The 24,192-nt window shown below is 38.3% G+C and overlaps 1 protein-coding gene across 1 annotated transcript in view; it reads right to left on the bottom strand.

Moving 5' to 3' along the window:
• Positions 1-22,017, bottom strand: part of lrp2b (low density lipoprotein receptor-related protein 2b) — a 50,008-nt gene extending 27,991 nt beyond the window's left edge. The window contains exons 1-32 of the mRNA XM_037754101.1: positions 21,951-22,017; positions 20,948-21,058; positions 19,629-19,751; positions 18,755-18,871; positions 18,463-18,573; positions 16,416-16,532; positions 15,236-15,352; positions 14,792-14,935; positions 14,265-14,381; positions 13,528-13,656; positions 13,118-13,287; positions 12,645-12,868; positions 11,752-11,958; positions 11,436-11,638; positions 10,181-10,321; positions 9,699-9,908; positions 9,354-9,546; positions 8,941-9,066; positions 8,689-8,819; positions 7,958-8,095; positions 7,416-7,694; positions 7,085-7,324; positions 6,844-6,966; positions 6,554-6,670; positions 5,198-5,575; positions 3,965-4,213; positions 3,462-3,670; positions 3,146-3,330; positions 2,233-2,461; positions 1,679-1,856; positions 484-612; positions 212-378 (exon numbers count right to left, since the gene is read on the bottom strand). Coding sequence (XP_037610029.1) covers positions 212-378; positions 484-612; positions 1,679-1,856; positions 2,233-2,461; positions 3,146-3,330; positions 3,462-3,670; positions 3,965-4,213; positions 5,198-5,575; positions 6,554-6,670; positions 6,844-6,966; positions 7,085-7,324; positions 7,416-7,694; positions 7,958-8,095; positions 8,689-8,819; positions 8,941-9,066; positions 9,354-9,546; positions 9,699-9,908; positions 10,181-10,321; positions 11,436-11,638; positions 11,752-11,958; positions 12,645-12,868; positions 13,118-13,287; positions 13,528-13,656; positions 14,265-14,381; positions 14,792-14,935; positions 15,236-15,352; positions 16,416-16,532; positions 18,463-18,573; positions 18,755-18,871; positions 19,629-19,751; positions 20,948-21,058; positions 21,951-22,017 — 5,379 coding nt within the window. The remainder of the gene's footprint in view (positions 1-211; positions 379-483; positions 613-1,678; positions 1,857-2,232; positions 2,462-3,145; positions 3,331-3,461; positions 3,671-3,964; positions 4,214-5,197; positions 5,576-6,553; positions 6,671-6,843; positions 6,967-7,084; positions 7,325-7,415; positions 7,695-7,957; positions 8,096-8,688; positions 8,820-8,940; positions 9,067-9,353; positions 9,547-9,698; positions 9,909-10,180; positions 10,322-11,435; positions 11,639-11,751; positions 11,959-12,644; positions 12,869-13,117; positions 13,288-13,527; positions 13,657-14,264; positions 14,382-14,791; positions 14,936-15,235; positions 15,353-16,415; positions 16,533-18,462; positions 18,574-18,754; positions 18,872-19,628; positions 19,752-20,947; positions 21,059-21,950) is intronic.
• Positions 22,018-24,192: the final 2,175 nt, after the last annotated feature.

Below are 24,192 nucleotides of genomic sequence, written 5' to 3' on the forward strand. Positions count from 1 at the left end.
CAGAGGGAAATATCAATCAATATCATTAATTAACCATCAATTTCTATCAGATGTTCCATTAGATTAGTTTTCATCTCTCCTATAGGGATACTATTCAAGTATAACATGGGATAGGATTTACACAATTGCCTGTAATAACACATTTATACATTTTAATTCATTACATATAATAAAATGTTTCTTCAAGGTTCAATTTAAGACCTCCACTCACAATGCTCTGCACCCAGTAGATTAACTGCTGCTGGTCATCGAATTCGATGTCCCGCCCCTGGCTGATGCCCGACACGGGGGCCATTGCATTGTTGGAAGGGTCAGCGGGGTCCAGAGGAATGCCAAAGATCACTGAATCTCTCACCACCATCAAGAAGGCAGTCTCATCTAAAATAGAATAAAAGTACACATGATGAGAGGAACACAGATTTCAACATCCAGAGAGCACTATAACAAATAAAAGTTACTGTGTAAAAAAAATTTAAAAAATACCTTTAATACAGGTGCGTTTGTCAGCATTCAGCTTCCAGCCAGACTGACAGTGGCAGGTGTAGTACCTGGGTCTCAGGCCTGTCAGCAGGCACAGCTGATCGCACAGGTGTTCTCTGCATGGGTCAATGGCTAAATACAAAACCACAGTGTCACCTTCAATCACACTTAATATATTTGACATAATTTTTCAACATACTATCCAATTTGTCATACTAAAATGATAACTTGGTGCAGCCATTGTGGTGGAGTTTTTACATGCACTACACTTTTCAGAGTAAATTTGTCTAGATTGCTATGTTTGTTTTTTTATTTCCTACTGCTGTTTATGCTGTCTGTGCACTTGTATTCCTTAAAGACATTAACATGTTGTTAGCATTAAGCATTAAGGCCCTGACGCACCAAGCCAAACCTAGTCTAGTCCAAACCCAGTCTGCACGTGTTGTGTCGAGGCTTTTTTGGCCAATTCAGCATGTTGAATCGGCGGCGGAGCCCGTTGGTGAGAGAAGTCACTCTGATTGGCTGTTCAGCTTAAACGAATAAGTGCACGAGAAGAGAAACGGAAGGGAGGAACGCAAGAAAACGAGTAAAGTCAAGAGGAAAAACACAGATGACTCTTCTCATTTTTCATCTTCATCTCATCTGATGATTCAGCGGATATTTTCACAGCGACATGGCCATCTGGAATGAAGCTAAGTGGTGAGTGAGAGTGTTGTGAAAATGGTCGGCAAACGCCGCTTTGTTTCATGTACATGTCATGACAACAGCTTGTATATCCGCAGTACTCGTTCTTCCGGTTTCCCTTTTAGAATGACGGATACAGACTACCGCGACCTGCTGGTAGGGAGAGTTATTTCATCTCACGCAGGCGCAGAACGTACGTGGTAGTTGGCCGTCAGCTGTAGTCTTTGCAGTGTGTTCAAATGCAAGATGTCGGCCATGACAAAGGCAACGTGAGGCGACGAAACAGTCGCCCTTCATCGCCGCTAGTTCTTTGATGTCGGGTTAGTGTGTCTGGGCCTTTAGGAGCATGCTTTCAAGAAGATATACAGTTGGCCCTCAACAACTCTAAAGAGCTCAAATTAAACTCACTGTATACAGATTAGACATGTATTTACCCTCCTACGCTGCATCATCTCAATACACTTCAGAAATCTAAAAGTATGCCAGTAAGATTTACTGTTTAATTGGAAGTTACCTGCAGGCTGTTTGATGGGATGGTCCATAACGATGCCCATGGGCTGGTAGACATTGTTCATCAGAATGGTGACGTTGCCACCATGGAACTTGTTGGTCCTCATCACTTTGCTGGTGTAGCGCTCCGACCAGTAGACGTTGTCCTCAAAGATGGTCATACCGTGCGGGTGCTGGAGAACCTGGTGTGAGGTGCACAGGGATGACATTTTTTAAACTTTATTCATTTATCAAGGAGCTCCCTATCTTACCATGTGTAACTGCTAAAAGAAGGTAGTGATTTACATAAATCTTCTCTGATTTGTACCACGTCTCAAATGTTCAGGCTGTTTGTCCATGTCAGTGAAAAAGATACTTGTATGAAGGAACCAAACTTATTAGAATAAATAATAAGAAAGCAAGAAACTGTCACAGTTCATAGTCTATTACAATTTTAATATAGCCCCAAACAGTCATAATAATCTCTGACATGAAAATTCCCCTTAATGAATAAAAACAAGCACAAAATAGCATATCCCCTTTGTATTTTCTCAAACAACTGAATCAAACTAAACCTACCATGTCACTTGCCATGACCTGATAGCGGTTATTGCCATCATAGTCGCAGTAGTCAATATATTTGAGGTAGGCATCAGCAAAGTAGACCCTGCGGGTGGTGTAGTCCAGGGCCAGGCCGTTGGGCCAGTAGAGCTTAGTGCTGACAATGACTCGTCTCATGGCTCCGTCCATATCGGCCCGCTCGATCCTGGGGTTCTGACCCCAGTCTGCCCAGAACATCAGGTAGGTGCTGGGAGGAATGACAGTGTGATGAGTATTTGTTATATTAAAGGGATAGTTTGGGTGTTTTGAAGAGGGGTTATATGAGGTACTTATCCATAGTAGGTGTATTACTTACAGTAGATGACGGTTGGCGTGCCTCCAGCATCGAGAAACAGACAAGAGTACCGACACCGAAGCAAAGCAATACGGGGAGGGTCGGGAATGGCAGACAAATTTATTTTAGCCACTTAGAAGAAAGGCTCACCAAAAAAGAAACCAATATCTATTTAAATGTACGCTATATTTAGACTATTTTCTCCGCTTTATCTTGCCGTCAGACAGCCCTTTCCTTCTACTTTCCGACGGGGAACTGAACTGAAAATTAAACTTATCTAAGCTCTCTCCAAAGCCAGCAGGCTCAGATGACAAAAACAGTATAGATACGTTTCACTTTCAATTCAGTTCGCCGTCTGAAAATATTTTAAATATAGCGTACACTTAACGGGATATTGACTTTTTTAGGTGAGCCTTTCTTTTAGGTGGTTAAAATAAGTTTTTCTGCTGTCCCCGTCCACAGCACTGTATTGCTTTGTTCTGGTGCCGGTGCTCCTGTCTGTTTCTCCAAGCTGGGGGCATGCTGATCGTCATCTACTGTAGGTAATACAAATTAAAAACCATCTATGTCAGTTTCTCCCAAAGAGTCTCTACTTACTAGTTACGGGGGTCTAACACCAGTCCGCGGGGGCTGGTGACATTCTTGTTGAGGAGGACTTTCCGAAAGCGACCGTCCAGAGTGGAGACCTCAATGTTCTCCATGACAGAGTCGGTCCAATAAAGGTTCCGACCCACCCAGTCCACAGCTATACTCTCTGGTACCATCAGACCAGAGGAGAACACCTAGAACATCAGGGACACATTGAACTGAGAATGTTGCACAGTTCAATTTAGTTTACGTAGGCCCAGTTAAACTTTGTGACCAGTGGTTGAAATCTCTTGCTTTGATGTATCTGTGCTGTCATTTCTCTTACTTGGCGTTTGTCGGTGCCATTCTGGTAGGCACTCCATATCTTCTTCTGCGAGGCATCGGCCCAGTAGATTCTGGAAGTTACGCGGTCAAAGTCCACGGTCACGATGCCTGAACCGCTGATCACTGGACGCATCTGGGGGGGTTTCATGTTGATCCGGTTGGCGATGATCTGGCTTCGTTTGGCAACCAGAAGTACAGCTGCTAGTGGGTCTAAGGGCAGAAAAAGAGCTTGTTTCCCTCCAACATTCGAATTCTGCTTTGTTTGCATTTAGTGTATAACTTTGTTAGTATCTCACTATGGTATACCTTGCTTTAAGTTCCTGTAAATGCTGCATTTAGTTTTTTTTTGATTCAAGTAATTCATTGACTTCATTTGTTTTGTATCACTGAGCATTAAACAGACATGTATCTACTATATATACACCCAGAATATAACTGAAAAACTTGAAACTTGGTATTACATCAATTCAGCATTGTTTAATTGCAGCTATGTTTGCTGCTTACCTGTAGCTTTGCAGGTGCGCCCATCAGGCTCTAGGAGGTAACCATATGAGCAGTAGCACCTGAACGTTCCTCTCTCGTTGAAGCACTGCTGGCTGCAGAAACCTGGGATCAGACACTCGTTGATGTCCTCGCAGGTCTTGGAGTCGTTGAGGAGCTGAAATCCTGGCGGACAGGTACACTGAGCCCCAAATGGTCCTTGGACACAGCCGTTACTGCAGCCCCCGTTGTTCAGAACACAGTCGTCTTGGTCTTCATAGAATTACAAGCCAGTGAGTTAGTATTGTGCATTCATTAGGCATCGTGGTGAATTTGTTGTTGCTGACTTTTTTGCTTTGATTTCTGTTATTTCAGTAGTGTTTGTCTTTATGTTGCTTTTTATTCTTGTGCATTAAATTGTGCTACGTTTGTGCTAATAAACTACAGTCTTTTACTTTTTTTTTTTTAACAATGTTCTAATTTTATTTGATGTGTTGTTGTTAGGGCTGTCGAAGTTTCAAATTCGCCACTAATTTCTTTAAAGCATTAACGCAACTTGCGATTTTTAGGTTGTAGTGGGCTCAATTTTAAAGCTATAGTGAAGATACTGGTATCATATGAAACCAGAAAACATAAGGAATCCATTGTCATACTAGCTGGTTGCAAAGAAGGCTAATTAACACTCCAAACTTGTTTAAGTTTTGCGAGGACAAACTGTCATGGCCATCTTCAAAGGGGTATTTTGACCACTGACCTCAAGATATATGAGAATAAATAAATACAGACATGCCCACTTTATGATAATCACATGCAGTTTGGGGCAAGTCATTGTCAAGTCAGCACACTGACACACTGACAGCTGTTGTTGCCTGTTGGGCTTGAGTTTGCCATGTTATGACTTGAGCATATTTTTTTATGCTACAGATATTGTTTCTCGACAATATCTGTCATTGTTTTGTGTTGTTGGTTGATCTTCAATAATAAATATATACATACATTTGCATAAAGCAAGCATATTTGCCCACTCCCATGTTAATAAGAGTATTAAATACCCGACAAATCTCCCTTTAAGGTACATTTTGAAAATGTGTAATTCATTTGCGATTAATCGCGATTAAATATTTGAATCGATTGACAGCCCTAGTTGTTGTATTACTTTCTAATTATTCACATCACTCTTTAAATCATATACAACAACATCATTCAGTTTATTCTGTTTTTGTATGACATGTAATGCATGATATTTTATAAACTCACTGCAGATAGGTGACTCATCTGCTCCACTGGGGCAGTCCCTCTCGCCGTTGCACACCTTGTCCAGGTCAATGCACAGCTGGTCGGTGGGGCACTGCCACTGTCCGGAGGGGCAGCGAAATGGAGGGGTGGGGCAGTTTTGTTCATCGCTCATGTCACGGCAGTCGTTGTCGCCGTCACACAGCCAGCTTCTCGGGATGCACATTTTGTTGGCGCACTGGAAATAGTTGGATCTGCAGGTGATAGGCGGGCAGGAGTTGTGTTCATCGGATCCGTCCTCACAGTCTGGATGGCCGTCACACTCCCACTCGTCTGGTATGCAGAAACCGTCGGTCTGGCACTGGAACTCGTCATTGTGGCAGAGGCCTGGACCTCGAGTGGCTGGAGGAGCAACACATATCTAAAAATTACTTTTTAAATGAAAGTGATTTCTCTGAGAAATTACATTTACTCACCAAAAGAAATAAGAAACACTGAACATCAAGGAAGAGGTGTAATATTTATCAATTAGCATTTTAATTTATTCAGGACAATAATCATGTTCTATCTGTTTGAATTATATCAACAATAAAGCTGACTTCAAGTAGGGCTGGGCGATATGGCCAAAATCTTCTATCACGATATAGGTCATTTCATATCTCGATAACGATATATATATCACGATATAGCATGTTTTATGATAATTCAATAACTAAATAGTCTATATGAAATACATGGTAAAGCCTATTTTTGTATACAAATGAAAAGTACTGAGTATTATCTCATTTTAAGAACTTGAGTGCAAATGAAGATAACAGTTTTAAGTGAAATTATAGAGAAAAAAGAAATAGATAGATATAGATATAGGCCTAGCCTATACTGTGATAGAAACAATATAGAAAAATATATATGATAGACATTTTTATATTGTTTTGATAATATATGTATCGTCATATTGCCCAGGCTTAATTTCAAGTGGTGCAATTGGACATAACGACATAACTAATAAACACAATTGTTATATTTGTTTTATTACACACCTTCGCTGAATACTTGATTCTGATTGCTCAATCACAGCATTCTATGGTCTGTTATTTCTTTATAGCAGACCGTTGCCATGTATAACAGACCGTTGCTATGGATGCAGTTCTAATGTCAGACTCTGGCGGACCGTTTTTGTGTAAAATTATTGATTTCTTAAGTAAGTAGCTGTTTAATAAGCGGGATAATGTACAACTAGCGGGTCATTTTTGATGAGAGACCCCGCTTCGCATCGGGGTGCCACATCACCCTTTTGGGGTTTGTTTCACAATGACCGGCTCGCTGTACATTATACCTTACATATACACTGTTTATCGTCTGTCAGTGTTGCTAACTTACGACAGTCTCGTTCATCAGAATGATCCCTGCAGTCAAACACTCCATCACAGCGATATCTCGAGTTGACACACTGATCCCCACTGGCACAGGCAAACTCATAGGAGGCACAGGCAAACTCTTAAGGTGGAAAGGAGGAAAATAAGAGGTAAAAGATAAGTAAACTGAAAAATTTAAATGTAAAAAACAAAACATAAACAGGTATTGTCATACCCCATTTTTGCCTGTCTTGCATAAATGATCAACATAAATAAAACAGAAAGCAACAACATTTAAGTTATAGTGATTCCTACCGCAGTTTTTCTCATCAGAGGCATCCAGGCAGTCCTGGTCTCCATCACACACGTAGGAGTTGTGGATGCAGCGGTGGTCGGGACACAGGAAGTAGGCAGGAGGGCACGTAGTGATGGTTGAATCTGTCAATCACAGACACAGCTCATTTATCAGAACTTTGTTACATTACATTTACAAGATGATATCTGTTTGCACAGAATTCTCTCACACAGGTCAAATGGACAGTCCCTACATACTTACTGCAGTTGTGTTCATCAGAGCCGTCGCCGCAGTCGTTGTCACCGTCACACACCCATACTTTAGAGATGCACCTGTTGTTATCACATGTAAAGTAGTTGGCGGCACAGGTGGTGGGGAGACGAGTGGGACAGTTCATTTCGTCAGAACCGTCGCCGCAGTCGTCCATGCCATCGCAGCGCCAACTGGACATGATGCAGTGCTTGTTGTTGCAGGTGAACGCTCGTGGAGAGCAGGTCGCTCCTGGTGAAGATAAATGAGGCAGGCAGACGGATTAATAAAATGGTTTGCTCAATAATTTCCTTCCACTACATTTATTTTATTATACATTCACCTGTATCAGTGCAGTTGGCCTCATCACTCTTATCTACGCAATCAGCAATTCCATCACAACGGTAGGAGTTGGGCCTACAGCGTCCTTCATCACACTCAAAGGAGTAATCACCACAGATGTTTTCAGGCGGGGGGATAGAATCGTCCTTGATGCAGTCCCTCTGATTGGGCTGAAGTTTCATGCCGTACGGACAGCCACACACTCGACTGTAGGCGGGAGTCGGGAAACAGAAGTGGCTGCAGAGCCCGTTGGCCACCATATTGCAGCGGCTGGTGAACGCTGTGAGGAAAATGATGAAAAAGCAGTCGGCGGGTTTCTGGATTATTATATCTGGCTGAGTCAAAGCAAAACTATCATCCTGGTCCTGCAGTTGTGATCCAGTCTCTTCTTCTCTAGCTCTATTTCGTCACTGCTCTACTAGCAGTCCACTCCTCTTGGTCCTGATCATACACACAGTTATCAAAACGTACCACTCTGCATCAGTTACTATAGGACTGGAGTGTTAAACTATCTGCAGACTCCAATGCTGTGTGTGAACTTACTGCTGAGGAAGTCAGCTGTGTAGGCCTTGACGTTCATGATGCCGGTGATTCCTTGTCTGATCATAATGTTTCCTCCTCCATCCCTCTTCCTCATCTCGAACACTGCTCTGGTCCTTGTATCAGCCACGTACAGGTAGTCTGCAAGGCAGAAATAGATGGTTCAGCATTTTGAAAAACACTAGTAAATAGTAGGAAAACAAATCCAGATTCACAAAATATAATAAATTAGTCACAAGTAGCTATAATACAGTCATTTCAGAACAGTTATGAGCTAAAATAAGTGGCTTATTAAATTGTATTAGAGTGCAACTGTGTTGAATATGCACAACAATGTATACGAAATGCTATAAACCTATTTTAAAAGTGAGTTAATATATAGTAGTATTATGATTTCCCAAAGAATGTTTGGGCTTTACGTTAATTAAGTAACGTTTACCAGTCAGTATGGGAACAAAGGTGTTGTGCACAGCATTTCCATATGGCAGAAAGGAAATATTTAGATTTATCACTTGTTGATAGTATTGAGCATTATTGTTTTTTTCTATGGGATATACTGATATTATACATTCATTTAAGTTACCTTCTGTTCACCACAGTTTTGATCTGAATGCAAATATTCTCACAAATAATGAATGTTTATAATATATAACAGTTCAGGTTTTATTGTGTCAATGTGTAATATAGGTTTACTAGAATAAGTGGGAGTCATGAGGAGAGACCAAGAGTCCAACCTGAATAAATAGTTAGAGAGTAGGGTTGAGTGATCTGGCCAATGTTGGTAAATGTCTCTCTGTCATATCCTTGGATGCCAATGTGACCAATCTGGTCCAACTGGGAATCCACCCAGTACAGCCTGTCCATCCTGTTGAAGACCGATCACAAGGAATCAACCAGTGAATATAAAGGAATCCACACAACATACATTATTTCATTCCTTGCTAAAAGCCTGAGAATTGTTCACTGTAGGTCATTGCTGTACTTACACATAGTCAACAGAAAGTCCATATGGCCATCCTAGTGTCGTGTTGACCAGAGGAACAGCATTGCTGCCATCAGTGAAGGCTCTCATTATGACCGCTGGACGGTACCAGTCAGACCAAAACAAGTAGCTGTGGATCAGCGTTTGATTAGACACACAAGAGGACAGATATGTTTAGTGGCAGTCAAAAATAGAATATTCTGAAATCAGTTAACTTTGGTATCAATTTATGAAGCCTAAATGTATTGCTTTTTCTGTATTTTTCAGAGAAGCAATCTAATTTATTGAACTGGAGTAATGCAGTAGGTTACAGCAAACTGATACTGAGAATACTGCATATGCAGGATATCAGTGAAAGGTATTTCTGCAGTGCCATTACTAGACTGTGATATTTAAGTGCAAAGGTTGAGCACTCACCCAGCACTGGGATGCACTGCAATTCCTTTTGGGTTCCTTAATCCCGTCACAATGTCTCGTCTGGACTTGTCTGTGACTCTGAAGGCCACCACTGACTTGTAGGTGCTTGTGGTCCAAAACAAGACTTTGGAGGTCCAGTCGTAAGCCATGGCATCAATCGTTCCTACTCTCTTGCCTGTCAAAATCTGCTGGACTGAGAATGCATATAGAAAATCAATATGGTGATGGATAAAGAATAGAGCCTTGAAAGACAAAATGTAAGATTATATCCTATGGGTAACAAATGAACAGAAACAACATTTTATTTTACATGTAATCTCACTTATTGCTCTTGTAAAACCTCACCAGTGCCATTGAGATTGGACTTATAGACGAGGCCTCTGGACCTGTCGTTGTAGAAAAGGGCTTCTTCGCTGCCGTCAAACTCCACAGCAGAGCCAGAGAAAGTCGTCCCGAGCCCCGTGAGGGGCAGGGTGATGTCCTCCTGGAGGGATAAATTCAGTGGGATTCCCCGCACTCCCAGAGAGGTGGCCAGCAACAGGTAGTCCTTCACCTCTGTTCAAAGAGTGAGTGGCAGCGATTACTAGCATGTAAACATACTGTCTTAACAATTTAGTTCCGAATTTTTTACTATTTGTTGTTCGAAGGTAATTGAGATAAAAAAATATATATATTCTTGATGGAAAAATATCCTTTAATTCAGAAAATGTGTGTACAATATTGAAAATATCATTGGTAATTTTATGATCTGACAGCACAACACAGAGAATATTGTGAACTGAGTAACTCTAATCAGGTCATTTTGCCCTCAGTCAAGGGAAACTCACTAAAGCAGGTCCGACGGTCAGCGTGCAGGTCGTAACCATGGCGACACTTGCAGCGGAAGCCCAGACCGCCATTGTCGGTGCGGTGACTCAACACACAAATCTGGTGGCAGCCGCCGTTGTGTCTGCCGCAAGGGTTCATCACTGCGGGACATGACAGATGTGGTCATTTTATGACAGCACAGTTGTTTTGTTTTTCACATTGGTGTAGTATTAATTCATAAACATAACCAATGGGATTCAGAGTGTATCTGGTGTTACAAAAAAGGAAAGAGAGGATTGTACTTTCTCAGTGTTTAAAAATAATTATTTGCTGAGCAATAACAGGAAAACCAAATAGGAAACACATAAAAGGTGGAATAGGAATTAATTAATAAAGGGGAAAAAAACATAGGCAAAAACATAGTTTTTCGTGCACTGATCAATGTTGAGATTTTTGCTCCTATAACATGTCAGCTTTCAGACTAGTGGAAAGAAAACATCCAAAATACACATTTCGGTGTTTATTTTACTACTTTGTCTATTTGTGTCTGTAGATTTCTCCTAATTCACCAAAAAGTAGCATTAGATAATGACTCATTTGCATATTTAAACAGACAGTTTCAGAACATTTGTAATAGAAAAAAGAATTGTCTTAATGTAGGTAACCAACTGGGGGAAGTTTCATGGTAATATCTATTAGTTAAAAATGTTTATGCTGTTCCCTTGTAGTATCTTGCAAAATGTATAGAAATTTACAATACATACCTTTAAAGGCAGTTTTCTCAAAATTATTTGTATAGCCTAATTTATAGAACATTTTATTCCTAAAAACATGGGGAAAATGGATTTTTTTTTTTATAGCTGTTTTTATAGCTGACAGTATTTTCTGATATATGGAGTGATAAAAGAGATATCCAAAATCCCTTCTGTAAATATCTTTAACTCTAATATGTCAAAAAAATGAAACAAACATTTTGAACCTGGCTTTATCAAATATTCACATTTCTGTTCTGGAAATGTATGCAAATTAGCACATATTTAATAAGATAATGCCTCATTTGCATATTTAAACATACAATTTCAGAAAATTTGTAATGCAAAAAATAATTGTCTTAATGTAGGTAAACAACTGGGGAAGTTTCATGGGGATATCTATTAGTTTAACTTTTTACCCTTATTGTCTCCCCTTAATCTATACCAGCAGCAGAAACCTTGGGACATCTCTGACCACTGAGCTCAATCTAACGTGTAACAGGTTGGAAGTGCGTCTCCTCACCAACAGATTGCAGGGCAGCGTGTGAGACTACAACATGGCCCGGTCGCTTTGTGGTACGATAGAGGAGTGCTGGGTTGCTGCCGTTGAACCGGTTGGCTCTCACCACACCCATCTTGGTCCAGTCAGTGAAGAACACGTGGTTTTCAAACACAGCAATTCCAAAAGGATGTGGAGCCTGCAATCCACCGTTGAGCACTATTTTCCTGGTAAAACAACAACACCTCAGAATGGCCGTCAAGGAGAGTACAACATGGATGTGTCCCTTTTTAGCTTAAGGAGACATCTTTAATGACAACATGTTCAGTGCAACCTTTACCTGTCCAAACCGCTGTAGGTGACAGTCTCCACCGTGTCAAAGTGGCTGTCAGACCAGTAGACCCTCTGGGTGACGATATCGAGGGTAATTCCCGTTGGAGTGCCGAGTCTGCTCTTCACCAGCTCTACTCGATTACTGCCATCCATGAAGGCACGTTCAAGCTTCATCTGCTCACTACCAACACCCATGTCTGTGAAGAACATGTAGCTGCAAACAAACAACAAATAAAGACTTACAGGGATGCTATATAAGCTATATGGTGCCATGTTAAGTAGATATAAAAACACTTGGTATAATAGAATTATAGAGTTCTTTAACAGGATTCATTTGAAATTAGGGCTGGTCATTTCATATCTCCATAATGATATATTTTATATCACAATATAGCATGTTTTATGATAATTCAATAAATAGTCTATATGAAATAACCACATGGTAAAGCTCATTTTTGTATTCCCCTTAATACATCACAAATGAAAAGGACTGAGTGTTTTTTTAACAGTTTTAAATGAAATTATAGAGAAAAATAAAATAAATATAGGCCTAGCCTATATCGCGATAGAAACGATATAGAAAAATATATACGATAGACATTTTTATATATCGTTTTGACGATATATATCATCATATTTCCAAGCCCTATTCAAAACTCGTATAATAGCCACTGATTTACTTTGTATTTTACTATAAATAAGCTTTAACTGATAAGCGTAAATGATAAAGTAAACATGTCATACCATCAAATGACATAGAGCAGATTTTGGACCAGTCTTTACCACATCGCATCATTTAAGTTTAATTTAAAAAGAAGAAAAAAAATCGCAATACTGACATTAATTACATACACTGCATTATCTTATTAAAATCAGATGTTATAAAGCATTTGAACCCACCCTACTGTCGGGTCCAGGACAAGGCCATGAGGAGTCTGCAGGTTTTCAGCCACCAGTGTGACCCGATTCCCTCCATCAAAGTCGCACATGTCGATACGCTCCATCATGGCCTCTAAGACGTAGAGTTTGAAGTTGATCCAGTCCACAGCGAGGTTCTGGACACTCTGGACTGCAGCAGTCAGAATCTCCTTAATGTTACCCCCATTGTAGTTGGCAGAATACACCTGGCAAAAGAATGAAAGGGTTTAGGATGAGTGGGTTTTTCTTCCCAACTCAACTACTTCCTTAGTGCCCTTGAGAAAAGCATATAAGCAACAGCTTCCAACAGAGATTATTGCTGCTGAACTATAGAGGTGCAGTTCAGATACACAAGAAGCTGGTGTTTTGCAATCATATAAAAGAAGCTATGAAAAAGGTGACGGGGAAAGAATACTGTCATCACAAAATGTCACCAGACAATGATCCAGACTGACCTTTTTGGTATATGTATCACTCCAGAAGACTGTGTCGCTGTGCCAGTGATATGCCACCCCTACGGCGTAACCTTTGCCCTGGGACGGCACCAGAGTTCTGACAAAGCGTCCGTGTATATCAGCCATCATCACATCACCCCCATTGGTGAAAATGAGCTGTGGCAATCCAGCTGGAAAACACAAAAATACACATATTTTAGAAAATGTATAGAAAAACATGAACTTTTAGTAAATGTTATGTTGAATGATAAATATTGTCTCTTATCCTTATGAGCAACACACCAGAGATTGCATGATCACTTAATAAAGTCTCCTTAACTATGTCATATTAATCTTTAAACAAATCACAGATTATGTAGCAGCACATTTATATCGTATAAAGCTACTGTGTGATATGCGGCACCCTGTACCTGACACATTGGCTTTGCAGACATGACCCTTTTCCAAGAAGTATCCATCAGCGCAGCTACAGTGGTGTGTACCCGGACGATCTTCACACAGCTGGTCACAGATCCCCCAGATTTGACAGTCATTATAGTCTGTGCAATAGAACAAACAGACATTTTTTTAATGTTTTAGGCATTAGGATGAGGAGCTATACCAGTCATTTGTAACAACAAGATCTGGGATACTTTGTAAGCTAATACAAAAAGTAGGGCTAAAACACTCCAAAACATGTGAGGAAAAACTGGCATGACGATTTTCAAAGGGGTCCCTTGACCTCTGACCTCAAGATATGTGAATGAAAATGGGTTCTATAGATACCCACAAGTCTCCTCTTTACAGACATGCCCACTTTATGATAATCACATGCAGTTTTGGGCAAGTCATAGTCCATTAACTATGGACAATCATGCAATTAATCACGATTCAATATTTTCATCGATTGGCAGTCCTAATAAAATCATATTACAGAATATGGTATCCTGTAATGTATTGATGTTACCATGGCACTAATCCACACATCCTGCAACAATGTTTAGGAGATCTCAAAAATGAACCACTCCAGATCCAACTCCATCACTTCATTCTTACTAAGCACGGTTTTGTTGAATAGTACCACATTCTCCTTTTGCTTAGCTACAGTACACGTTTAAAGAATATAGATTTTGTTTTCATAAAAACAAATACAATATATGACACTTACCTACACAGGAACGGCTGTCATTGGCTACAGTGAAACCATCAGGGCAGTAGCAAGTACCTCCCTGAGGAGACGGGTGGCAGAGGTACTCACAACTCAAGGTGGAGCACCGCTCCAGGCCTGTGAGTAACAATCACATAAAACAACATCATGGTCCAATCTAGGTTGCAGTTTAAGTTTCTATTTGGGATCATCATCTACGCAGCTTTGTCTGCAAGTGCATCATTATCAGTAGCGTGACCAGCATGAAAAAAAGTTAATCTTAAACCAGGTGTGTGTGAAGGCAGTGATAAGGATCATATCACAGTCTCAACAGCTGACTTTTGAGAATCATTTATGTGCTATAATGTCTAGAACCCTTACACCTAAATTTATAGCCCTATGAAAGTACCGCAGATGCAGGATGTTCTTCATGTGACCAGATGTCTCTCATTTAGGAAACAGTAATTCAGTGTCTGATAAGGCTTTTTTCACAAAACAAATATTAATAGGCATACAACGCATGTTTTCTGTGGTTTAGTGTGACTTACTGCAGGTTTGCTGTGCTGTGGAGTTGGTCTCATCTGTTCCTCCAGGACAGTCCTGTTTGCTGTCACACACTTTGCCCAATGGTATACATACTGGCGAGCCTGGGCATCCCCACTCACCAGGGTAACAGTCTCGAGAGTTACTATCTAAAAACCACAGAAACAGATGTGATTACATTACAAACTAGAAATATTTCCACATGCTATTCTTTGAACTTACCTAAACTATTCTTTACATTTTTTAAAAGTCTTTTACTAATATATTTTTTTCAGTTATTCCATTACGTAAGCAATCATTTGTCATTTGTTTCTCATAATGTTTATATAATGTTTCTCAGATATACCAACACAACTCACTCTTTTGCAATGTTCTATAACAACTCTTAATGTTTATACTGGATTTCCAGTTCAAACTATTAGGGAACCTGTAAGAACAAGTTTTCTCACCACATCCTCTCTCATCACTGTAGTCCCCACAGTCATTGAACTGGTCACACACCCAGCGCTGAGGAATACAACGGCCACTGGAACATGTGAACTCACCGCCACTACAGCTCGGGTACACTTAAAATCATAAACAAATAGACAGGACTCACAGTTATTATGGTTTACTCCAAATTTGACATTTGAAAATATCAACACTTTTTTTGATTGTAATAGAATATCTGTGATTGATAGTAAATAACTTCTGGCCATACATACAGTATATGTCAATCAAATTGTCCATATAAAAAAAAAAAACTCCTCTTACCAATAAATACAATACTAATAGATAAGTCTTTATTGGAGTGTAACAATTGCACTTGCAACATTTCCTACAGCTGAAAGGTATAATGTGATTTTTGGATTTGTCCATAACTTTCAAGAATTATGTGAATCTATTGGTAAATATATTCAGAATAATAAACAGTTTGTCTCAGAAATAGCTGTTGTCCATCTTTATACACCCACAATATCTATTATCTAATTTATACACAGCTTGTTTAGCAGCAGGCTGCTGCTCCCCAAGTGCTCAACAGACAGACTCTCAAAGGAGGACAGTCTGCAGGACAGATAATAATGCACACAGTGCACTTTCATAGACTAAGCTACTGGAGTTACCCTGCACTATATTCATTTTTAACAGTCTCTTCTGCACTATATTCACTTTTTTAATAGCCTGTATCACAGCTGTTACCCTGCACTATAAACAGTTTTCTTCATCTCCTTGTATTTTTATATCTGGTATATATTTTTTTTGTACTTTGCACTACTAACTTTTTTTACTGTCTTTTTACTAACATGTTTTGCACTATGGAACTGTGATGCTGGAAACTTGAATTTCCCTCTGGATCAATAAAGTTACTATCTATCTATCTATCTATCTATCTATCTATCTATCTAACTACAAACAGTAATTACGTTAATTTTACAATTATTACATAATATATAGTATATAATACATAAGAAAACACAGAATTTGGTTTAGTGGGGTTGCAGTTCTTCCCTTTATGTTTAAAAAAACAGGTTGGTTGTTTAACAAGATAACACTTTCAACTCTGTCCTCTTGAAACACTTGCAGTTTAGAGAAATACTGACATTAATGAGACACCTCTGTTCAAATATTGTTGAGTCACTTCATCCTTACCACAGCCTTGCTCATCACTGTTGTCCCCACAGTCATTCCAGTGGTCACACACAAAGGGACGAGGGATACAGTAGCCATTGGCACACTGGTACTGGTGGATGGGACAGTGCTGTGTGGCTGAAAATCAAACACAACATATACACTGACTTTAGTGGCTTTAGTTGTTTGACTTGACTTTAGTGGTCAAACCAAGTCAAGTCAAGCAACCTCTGAATAAGCTATGGACAACCTAAACTGAAGCGACATTAGAATACATTTCAATTTCAGCCAAAGGGTCTGGTTTAAGGTTAGCTACCATAACATTATACATAGCTAGGCTTAGTGAGAGAAATGGAAATTGGAGAAAATAGTGTCATCGCCTTAGAAACTGCAGGATATGTCAGTGCATGTCACAGCCTTTAAGAGACAACCACAGCAACAACACATAATAGATGTAACTCACACTCTGCCTTTTATTTACTCCTCTACTTCATGTTTTTATTTTTATTTATTTTTTACATTTATCCTTTGATATTGCAATATATTGTTATTAATTGTTTTTTATTTGTTTTTGTTTTTTATTGACACAACAAACATTAATTACTTATTTATCTTTTTCTTCCATTTACATGCATGTTCTTTTTAAATATCTATATATTGTAATTTGCTTAATGAATTGTATATATGTATTTAAATTTTATTTATTATTGAATTGACGCTTTGGCAATATTGTTCACCTGACAGTCATGCCAATAAAGCAAATTGAATTGAATTGAATTGAAATGAAAACTAAATAATAGCTAAAAAATATAAAATGATGATCTAATTTTTCTGATATAGGCGATTTCCAACGCCAATTTGTGCCCCTCATTAGCACTGATAATTAACGTAACATTCAAGTTAACGTTACTTTAGCTAACGTCACTGTCAAAGATAAATAGACGACAACGTTTGGTTAAAAAAACAAACAAAAAAACTATGAGCATTTGACAACACTTACGGCTGTTTTAAAGATATTCCCAGATTCCTGGACCACTGTTTTGTCCTGCTGGAATAAAAAATAGTCCCTCTGCTGCTCAATGATGAAGATATTTGTACCTTTCCCTTAGCTCCGATTTAGGCTCGTGTCTAGAAGGGAACCCGCAAAGTGTGAAATCTCGCGAGACTCGCTGCCCAAGTTTTACATCTATGTGACGACCTATTAACAATCTCACGAGAGTTTCCCCCAGTTTGCTGGTTCCCTTCTAGACACTATACCGCGATTTAGCTAGTTTAAACCAAAGAAACATGGCGGCCGGAAGTGACATTCACCCTCCTACACTGTACAACTGTGTACAACACAAGACAAATATAATATGAATGTCTTGTCATAGAAAAATATTATGAAAAATAAGATGAATATAATAATAATAATTTACATCTGTTAATATCATGTTTATTTTTGTTTATAGCTTATATTGTATATTGGTAGAATTTCAATTTCTTTTTTTATTCTTATTTTATTCTAACGTTGTATCTATTATTTGTTACTGCTTATTTGTACCAACAAAACCAAAGCAAATTCCTAGTGTATTACACCTGGCAATAAACACAATTCTGATTCTAATTCTGATTTTCATTTTTAATATAATGTTGTCATGTCACTTCCAGCGGACAATCTGTGATTGGCTGTGGTCCAAATATGTATTACATTAGTAACTCAACTTTTAATAGCCTACCCATATGTCCTACGGTCCATATGTTTGTTTATTTTGCAGCGGCAGAATTTTTCATCCCAGTAAAACCATTACATTACAACATCACTGCTCTATTCCTACTATATCATCTTAAGGAACTATTTTGTGCAAAAAGCCTTTTTTTAAATTATACTTTAACATAATAATGCCTAGATTAGCCTACTTTTTTTTTCTCAGTGTTACAGAACATAAGTATATATAAGAATATAAGAATATATATATATATAAATATATACTGTAAATATATATACATACATATATATTCTTAAGTATCTGCAAACCTATCACTGTCATTTAAACATTGGGTTTTGCTGTAGGTCTTATCTACTCACTGCAGTTGTATTCATCAGAGCCATCTCTGCAGTCCTGCAGCCCATTGCAGTGCTGAGAGTTGTTGTAACAGGCTCCATTAGCACACGTCTTCTCAGTGCAACGTGGATAGTCTGCAAAAAGACACAAGTTTATTCTATTATTTAAAAGGACAATACATTTTTTGCCCAATAATGCTAATAAAATGGTCCCTTTCAAAACCAATTATTAGAGAATAGGGGTAGGCTGTACAAATATAGTGAATTGTGGACTGACATCAGTGTTGTAAGTTCACAGTGGATGTAAAAGTCTTACTGCAGTCGTTCTCATCCCAGTTGTCCACGCAGTCCTTTACATAGTCACATTTGTATTTGGCGGGGATACACTGGCCCTCCTTGCAGGTGAACTGGTCTGGGCTGCAGGTCCGTCCACCTGAACCAAGAGCATGTGGGTGGGTTTGGTTTCAAAATGCAATGATAACGGGGAAATTAGACTCACAGTTTGATATTAAAATGACAAAATGCTTAGGGCAGTTTGTCATTATGGGTCATTTTTGTTTGTCCAGAATACTTTTGTTACTCTGACATGGAGAGCCATGAACAAAGTATATTGGAAGAAGGAAATCACAGTAAAACCTTGACCTACCTATGAATCTGTTTATTACTAAACTACTAAAAGGAAATATATCATAAAGTTTGGGAAATTTGTTTTATTATCTTAAGTATGTTTTTGTTAGGTATGCATCGATACCGATATCGGATCGTATATCAGGCTGAATCTGACTATGAATATGTATTTATTTGTTACATTTAGTTTTAGGAAAGCAATGTTTAAGTCAAGCCTAATGTTGCCTTACACATAAAAGAATGATCCCAGTCACAGTGAGGCATACAGCTTATTAATGAAACACTGGTATCAGATCGGTACTCGGTATCGGCCGATACCCAAAATCCAGGTATCGCTATCGGTATCGGGACTGAAAAAGTCAGATCAGTGCACGTCTAGTTTGTGTTCACATTAGTTACAGGTATTACAAGTTTAATTTGGACATTTTCCTATTGAAAGGCATTGGTTTTATAATGAGTTGATGTGGCCATCTAGTGGTCTTTGAGACAATTTTCATGATGTATATGAGTTTATGAGAGTCTCTCATTGTTAAAAACAGCACATAATCAATCACTCTGCATACCACAGGTTCTCTGTTCATCTGAGCCATCGACGCAATCTTCATCTCCATCGCAGACAAACCCCGAAGAGATGCATTCACCGCTTGTCACACACTTAAATTCCTGCGAGGTGCATGATGGAGGTGCTGCCACAAAGATAAAAACAATTGAAGAGTTTACACATAAATAATATGCTGTGTTCCCTTACAAAAAAATACTTCATATTTATTTTATGAAGTAAACTTCAAGTTTAATCTCAAATATACTTCATGTAATAAGTATACTAATACCAATGTACTAGTAGTATACTTGTAAGTGTACCACTTCAATACTTCTTGGGACTAAATTGGTTCACTTTTTAGTTTATAAAAGTATACTTTAAATCTAAGAGTAGTAAATTTGAGTACACAAGTAGTTTACATCCAAGTTGTATTTTGTACTGCAACTATAATATGAACTATACTACAAGTGAACTTACAGTATACTGTTAGTTTACTAGTTAAATACTTGTAGCCCCCTTTTTAGTTTATGAAAGTACACTTTAAAGTGTACTTGGACTTTTCTGTATTCTTGCCAAGTACACTTAGACTTTTCTATATACTTGTTGGTATAAGCCAAGCATACTTAAGTATAATTTTGTTAAGTATATCTCTGATAAGTACATAAAAAGAAAAACTGAAAGCATTCTCTCTTATTTTAAGTTTAAAAGAAGTATACTAATATCACAATTGAATAAACTTCTTTTTGGTATAATTAAGAACAGCATTTCCCTCTGGGTTGTAATTAAGTCGGCTATTAACCTGCAGAAAATGGAAGTCCTAGAGTTGAGTACGAGTGGGCTACTTTAAAATTGCACTCATGAAAAATAAAATATTGGAGGTTCAGGTTGGAGTAGACGGAGGGCTTCAGTAGGAAATAAAGATGAAGCAGGAGAGATTATTCCAAAGCAGAAGAAAATTGGAGGATACACAGAGTGACAATATGTGGATGGACAGCAGGATCCAGAGGGATGAAGCCAAAATGAGATGAGGTTAGTGACAGATTGAGAGGGAGAGAAAACGAAAGAGGGTGAAGCTAATAACATACTTTCTTATTTTAAGTTTAAAAGAAGTATACTAATAGCACACTTGAATACTTTTTTGTAAGGGGTCTGGCATGGTTTTATGTTTCTGTACTCTTCTTTTTGTTGCTTTTTCCTGAAAAACATCATATTCCCAGTTGTTACACAGACATTCATATACAGTATGTCTATGAGTTGAATTTACAAAATCTCTGGAAACACTGCTTTTAGATAGTTTTGCTTGGTGTTGTGTGTTTCCAGTGATTGGTTTTAAATACTCACGACAGTTCCGCTCATCTGAGTTATCTGTGCAGTCGTTAGTCCCATCACACCTCCAAGCTATGTTGATGCATTGTCCACTAGTGCACTGAAACTCCCCACTGCCACAACTTCCTGCAGAAAACACACACACACACACACACAGACAGAAGGATGGATTTAAAACATGTCATCATTCATCTTTTTATGGTTATGATGTGGTTTAGTCACAGAGGTCATTCACACATTAAATATCGTTTAAAACACAATGTTAGATGTCCATGTTGCTTAAATGAAAAAGAGCTTTTTACTGTTTCCTTGACAAATGAGTTACCATGTTTATGACAACTGTAGCCACACTCTGTGTGCAACATTTGAACCTTAAAACATGTGATTCGGCCATTAAAAGATAGTTAATTCTTCACCATGAATGAACAGTACATTCTTATGACCTCGGAGTATACAGCCAATCATTTCAGATAGATCATTGATGTCTGAAACAGCACAGAGACGTGCACTTTGTGTGCATTCAGAACTTTTCAGCATTTTGTAAAATGTCATTTTGAATGAAAAACAATACAAAATTTGTAGTTTGGTGAATTTATAACTGAAAATCTTGCATAGGCATGACTTGAATGTTTTAACATACTTTAGATGTTAACTACCGTTTATTATTTCCACAACATTTCGACATCACATGTGAGTGCACATTTTTAAAAATCAGATATTGACAATTTAAAAACAGCTAAAAGTATCATGATTTTTATTAATGTTATCATATCTTGGGATGTCAACTTACTCAAATCTCATTTAAGCAATGATCTCTGAGCATTTCTGTGCAGCTCAAAAATTACCATAATTATGAAAGATGAAATCCCAACTCAATACATTGGTGAAAATAACTGGGGGGATGCAAAAATCCCTCAAATCCCACTACTGACCATTACCAAGCATTTTTGTTCTCCTCTTATTTAACAAATTTGTGACTAAAAAGCACATTGTTGTGAAATCAATCGTATATACATACCTTTAGCAAGTTGAATTCCTTGGGACAGCAGCAGAAGAGACAGCAGATGGAGACCTTTAAGGCCCATAATTTAATGTAAGTGTTAGTGTGACCAAGTGTGTACACTCATGCTAAATGTGCGTCTGTTAATGAGACTGGAGAAGATACTGCCTCTGGGACTGAGATGTAGAACCTGGAGTAACCAGCAGACCAATAATGTGACATGGAGGAGTAATACAGCTTTTTATGGCTCGCTCTTTTACATAAACTTCATCTAAGATTAACTTTTACATGTTGGTATGTTGTCTACATCAGCAAAAAAAAGTAACTAGTCATTTTTGTGTAACCCTTCAGCAGGAAGTTAACACTAGACCTGTGGCTGAAACTGTCAGTTAATACAGACTATATGAGAATAGTGATCATGAGTGTTTTTCACCATCGGTTCTTTATATCCTATAAAGAGCTGTTTTATATTTTATAGTTGTAAGCATTGTATACACACAGGGGCATATGTGACACCTATTTAACAAATTGCAACCAAATACACTATTCCTGCAATAAATATGATTGATAGTACATTTGTAATTGCATACAGGGAAGGGGTTGGTGAACAATAGCAGTGTTGTAGGAACTACTTTTATATTTTTCATTATAAATGTAACATATAAGGTTGGGTTTTTTTGCGCAACCATACGATTTCAGTTTGTAATTTTTATTTCCAAAGAGGAAGAAAAATGCACATTTCATAGAAAAATATTACTAGAAAATAGTAAAAATGGTTATGTAATGCAAGACAAACATTATTAATTAAGAAAAAAAGAAAAGAAACAATTAAATGATTAAATAAAGCAGTTACTAGTACAACAGAGGTGTTACAGAGGTGAGATGTGGGTTAATCAGTTTCACATGGGCATCTTTCTCATTACTTAATTGAATTTATGCAGATAAGTATGATCATGGTCTATGAATTCAACCCTGTTTGAGAAGAACAATAAAAGATTATCATTGACTTAAAGGAGCGGCTGTGTGTGGCATGTAAATATCAAATCATTGCCACATTATTGAGACATTATCATAGCTACATACAGTTATCAAACAAACTGAATATTGGCAGCTTCTACTGGCGTCTTTATTGCATTTTACGATGTGTGACCTTGTCACAGTAAATCTGCTTAATTGGTTTATAACACAAAGGAATATTGCTTCCCACAACATGATCAGTTCCTTACAACCATGTGTTCCCAGCCACTGAAGCTTAAAATCATGTGCTTTTCTGACTGATACACCTGCTGTACGTGTAGCCCCTGTTTATCTGTTGTTGCATGTTACTGACAAATGACACTAGTAGCAATGCTTTTTGATTTGCTTTCAACTCAGGTGCCATTAACACTGTAGATCTACAGGGTTATAAAAGGACAATCCCAATGTCCCAATACATAGTATGTCAAATACAGTATGCCAAAAATACCAGAATGTCCTACTACATCCGGTCGCATTTTGCAGTAAGCCAGCATGCTTTTCCGGCCATACCGACCCATAATCCTCAGTGGATGTATGAGCGAGAGGGTCAAAGTTCAAGGTGCAATGTTAAGATGAAGACGTATGTCCAAATTAAATGCATACTGCATGCAAAAGTACATATTTTTGTAAGGGAAGCTGCAGTATGAACTAAAAGTAAAAAGAAAATGTATGCGATTTGGAATGCAGAGCATAATGTGTCACACTGTTTGTCGACCCCGTCTTCATCACTTGCACAATTGTTTGTGTTAGTTAAACTTTGGCAACCTCCAGCGGCAATATAAAACAAGACCACAGTGCACACTGCAACCACCGTTACACAGATGGTATAGGGCAGTGGTTCTCAAACTTTTTACATCACGTACCTTTCAGAAAATATTTGGCTCTCCAAGTACCACCATTATGACCGATGTTAAAATACAGTAGCGTAGGCCTACCCTATTCAGGCTATGTCAGCCACAGCCACGCTGTTCAAAGGGGTACCACTATAGCTGGCACTTAAACTCTTCCATAAAACCATAATAATAGTTCCCGTTTGGAGCCACGATTGCAGTGTTTTTGAACCCTTCATCATTTTAGCTACCTCCGCTTACTATCTTGTCATTACAGTTTAGCTTGTAACAGCAAAGCCAAAACTTATTTTAAATCTCATTTCAATGATCTCATGGTTAAGGTATTATAATTTGTAGTAGTATTTTGATAGTATTTTATTTCATTTTTTAAAAATATTTCAGAGATCCAGTGG

This window comes from Sebastes umbrosus, chromosome 20 (genome assembly GCF_015220745.1).
Source record: "Sebastes umbrosus isolate fSebUmb1 chromosome 20, fSebUmb1.pri, whole genome shotgun sequence".
NCBI lineage: Eukaryota > Metazoa > Chordata > Actinopteri > Perciformes > Sebastidae > Sebastes > Sebastes umbrosus.